General features: G+C 56.4%; 1 protein-coding gene across 1 annotated transcript in view; it reads right to left on the bottom strand.

Annotated features, from left to right (window-relative positions):
* KCNMB3 (potassium calcium-activated channel subfamily M regulatory beta subunit 3) overlaps positions 1–961 on the bottom strand; it is a 5735-nt gene extending 4774 nt beyond the window's left edge. Inside the window, exon 1 of the mRNA XM_006162738.3 lies at positions 550–961. Within this exon, the coding sequence (XP_006162800.1) occupies positions 550–821 (272 nt within the window). The 5' untranslated portion in view covers positions 822–961. The remainder of the gene's footprint in view (positions 1–549) is intronic.
* Between the last annotated feature and the right edge of the window lie 1497 nt (positions 962–2458).

Below are 2458 nucleotides of genomic sequence, written 5' to 3' on the forward strand. Positions count from 1 at the left end.
TGAGCGCCCACAGCCACGGAGGAGACAAACTCCTGGTGCCCGCCGAGCCGGGGAGAAGCCCTCCCCGCGCCCCTGGTAATGGCGACCCAGAGTGGGGGGGATCCCGCCCTCTCACTGGGCCGCCCGCTTCCCCCCGCGGCCTTTCCCGCTGGCTCCTGACCTCGGGCCCATCCCGGGCCTTGCTCTTCGCTGTCCAGAGCTGCCCCTGGCTTTCCCGCTGTCGGAACCACTCGGGATCAGACAGCGCCTCCTCGCAGCCTCCACCCTCTGCAAGAGCCTGGCGCGGGGCTCAGGCAGGTCCCGGGCGACCTCTCAGGGAGAAGGTGTGACCTCCGTCAACGCCTCGTGCATGAACTGCGCACTGGGGAGCAATGCGGGCTGGGACGGGCGGAGGGAATCCCTTCCACTTTCCTACCACGTCTTCCGCCCGCCCTGCTGCCTCTCGGCCCTGAGTGCTCCCTGTCCTGGACTGCCGCCAAGGGGGCCAGGACTGGGGAAGCGAAGCCAGCTGGTCCTTCACCGTGAGCCAGGCGCTGACATGTCCCTTACCTGAGCAGGAGAGGCTTCAGGGTGGTGGTTCCAAGCAGGAAGAACATGACGGCTGAGAAGCCCATCATTGCGAACCCGAGGAGCAGGGCTCGGTCCTCCCCAGCACTGGACGGCAGCTCCTTGTGCACCCCTGCTGGGCCCTCCGCAGGGCCTGCCTGCCTCTCCTGTCCTGAGGAGGCAGAAGGGGTCCTGGGGGAGGAAGGAGGAGATGTGACCCCGCCCACAAAGAAGGGGACAGCCACCAGTTCTCGAGGGCAGAGGGACGAGCCCATCGGCGGTCCACCGGGGTTTGGAGCAGGTTCAGGGCAACACAAGATCCACACTCAGAGCTGGGTGGGAAGTCCATGCGAACAAGCTGAAGCGTGCGTTAGTCATATTCTTAAAGATACTGTAATGGGAACCAGCAGATTGCACAGTGGTTATGTCCCTGGACTCCCACATTGTCAACCGTGGTTCAAGACCCAGACCCAGTGGCTTAAAACTCACGCTGGGTGTGTGTGCATGCGTGCCCAAGATCCTGGGAGGAGAATGGAGGAGAAGGGATTGCGGCATGGCCGGATATCCCCCCTGGGAGCGATTCCTTGCTTCCTGTCTCTCTGTCTCTCTGGCAAGCACATGTATCTTATAACAAAAGTCTCTCAAAAAGCAAAAGATACTGTAACAAGAAAGACTAGGGAATGTTGCTTGGCAGGAAAGTCTTAGAGATCTGTCTAATCAATGGCTAGAGAAGAATTACTTAAGGACCAGCAGTTGTCGTAATGGCTATGTCACTGGACTCCCATGTAGTTGACTGCGGTTGGAGTCCTGGACCCGGTGGCTTAAACTCACATCGGGCACATGTGCGTGCATGCCCAAGATCCCAAGAGGAGGATGGAGGAGAAGGGACTGTGGCGTGGCCATCCCCCCGGGGGGTGATTTCTCGCTTTCTGTCTCTCTCTGTTTTTCTGGCGAGTGCATGCACCCTATAGCAAAAACCTCTCCAAAAAAAAAAAAAAGGAATTACGTTTAAGTAGCTGTCATGTGTTTTATGTAAATAAGTGGCATGTTTGTTTCTGTTTCAAGAATATCCAACACCCCTCCCGAGTGCTTCTTTTACCTCCTCTTACGGATTCCAAAGGATAAGAATGACTCAGGGAGTTCTCACGTGGCCCACCATGTGTGCGCTGGGACCCCGTGTTCTGCGGGCCGGGCTCACGTGGGAACCCAGGGTTCGGCTCCTGGTCCTCATCTCACCTACACACCAGGCAGTTTGTGCCTTGGTCCTGGGTGACTGGGGTGACCAAGACAGGAGGCTGGTGAGGCCAAAGCTGTCCTGGGCCACGTAGCGAGACCCTGTCTGAAAAGAGCCAGGCATGGGTACACACCCTTGTCCCAGCCGAGAGGCCACGGCAGGAAAGGGCAGCCCTCAGACCTGGGGCTCCACTTGTCCCTCTGCACTCCCTGTCCCCCTGGCTCTGCACGAAGCCTCCGCATTCCTGTCCTCCCTCTCTGCTCTGCCTGAAAACTTGCACCAGCAGCAGGTGTGACAAATCCTTGCACAGTGGGGTGTCATGTGCAGGGTGAAGTCCATGAGCAGAGTCCAGCCCACAGGTGTGTTTCGTCTGCCTGTGTGTGCATGTGTGTGCATGTGTGTATGCATGTGTGTGCGTGCACGTGCATGCCCAAGAGCCCAGGAGAAGAATGGAGAAAGGACTGCAGTGTGACCATGCCGCCCGGGGGTGATTTCTCGCTTTCTGTTTCTCCATCTCTGTCTCTCCTGCGACTTCACATGCCCTATAGCAAAAAATAAATAAATAAATAAATAAATAAATAAATAAACACTCAGAAAAAAGAAGGAAAGAGAAAGAAAGAAAGAAAGAAAGAAAGAAAGAAAGAAAGAAAGAAAGAAAGAAAGAAAGAAAGAAAGAAA

This window comes from Tupaia chinensis, unplaced genomic scaffold, assembly GCF_000334495.1.
Source record: "Tupaia chinensis unplaced genomic scaffold, TupChi_1.0 Scaffold140400_1, whole genome shotgun sequence".
NCBI lineage: Eukaryota > Metazoa > Chordata > Mammalia > Scandentia > Tupaiidae > Tupaia > Tupaia belangeri.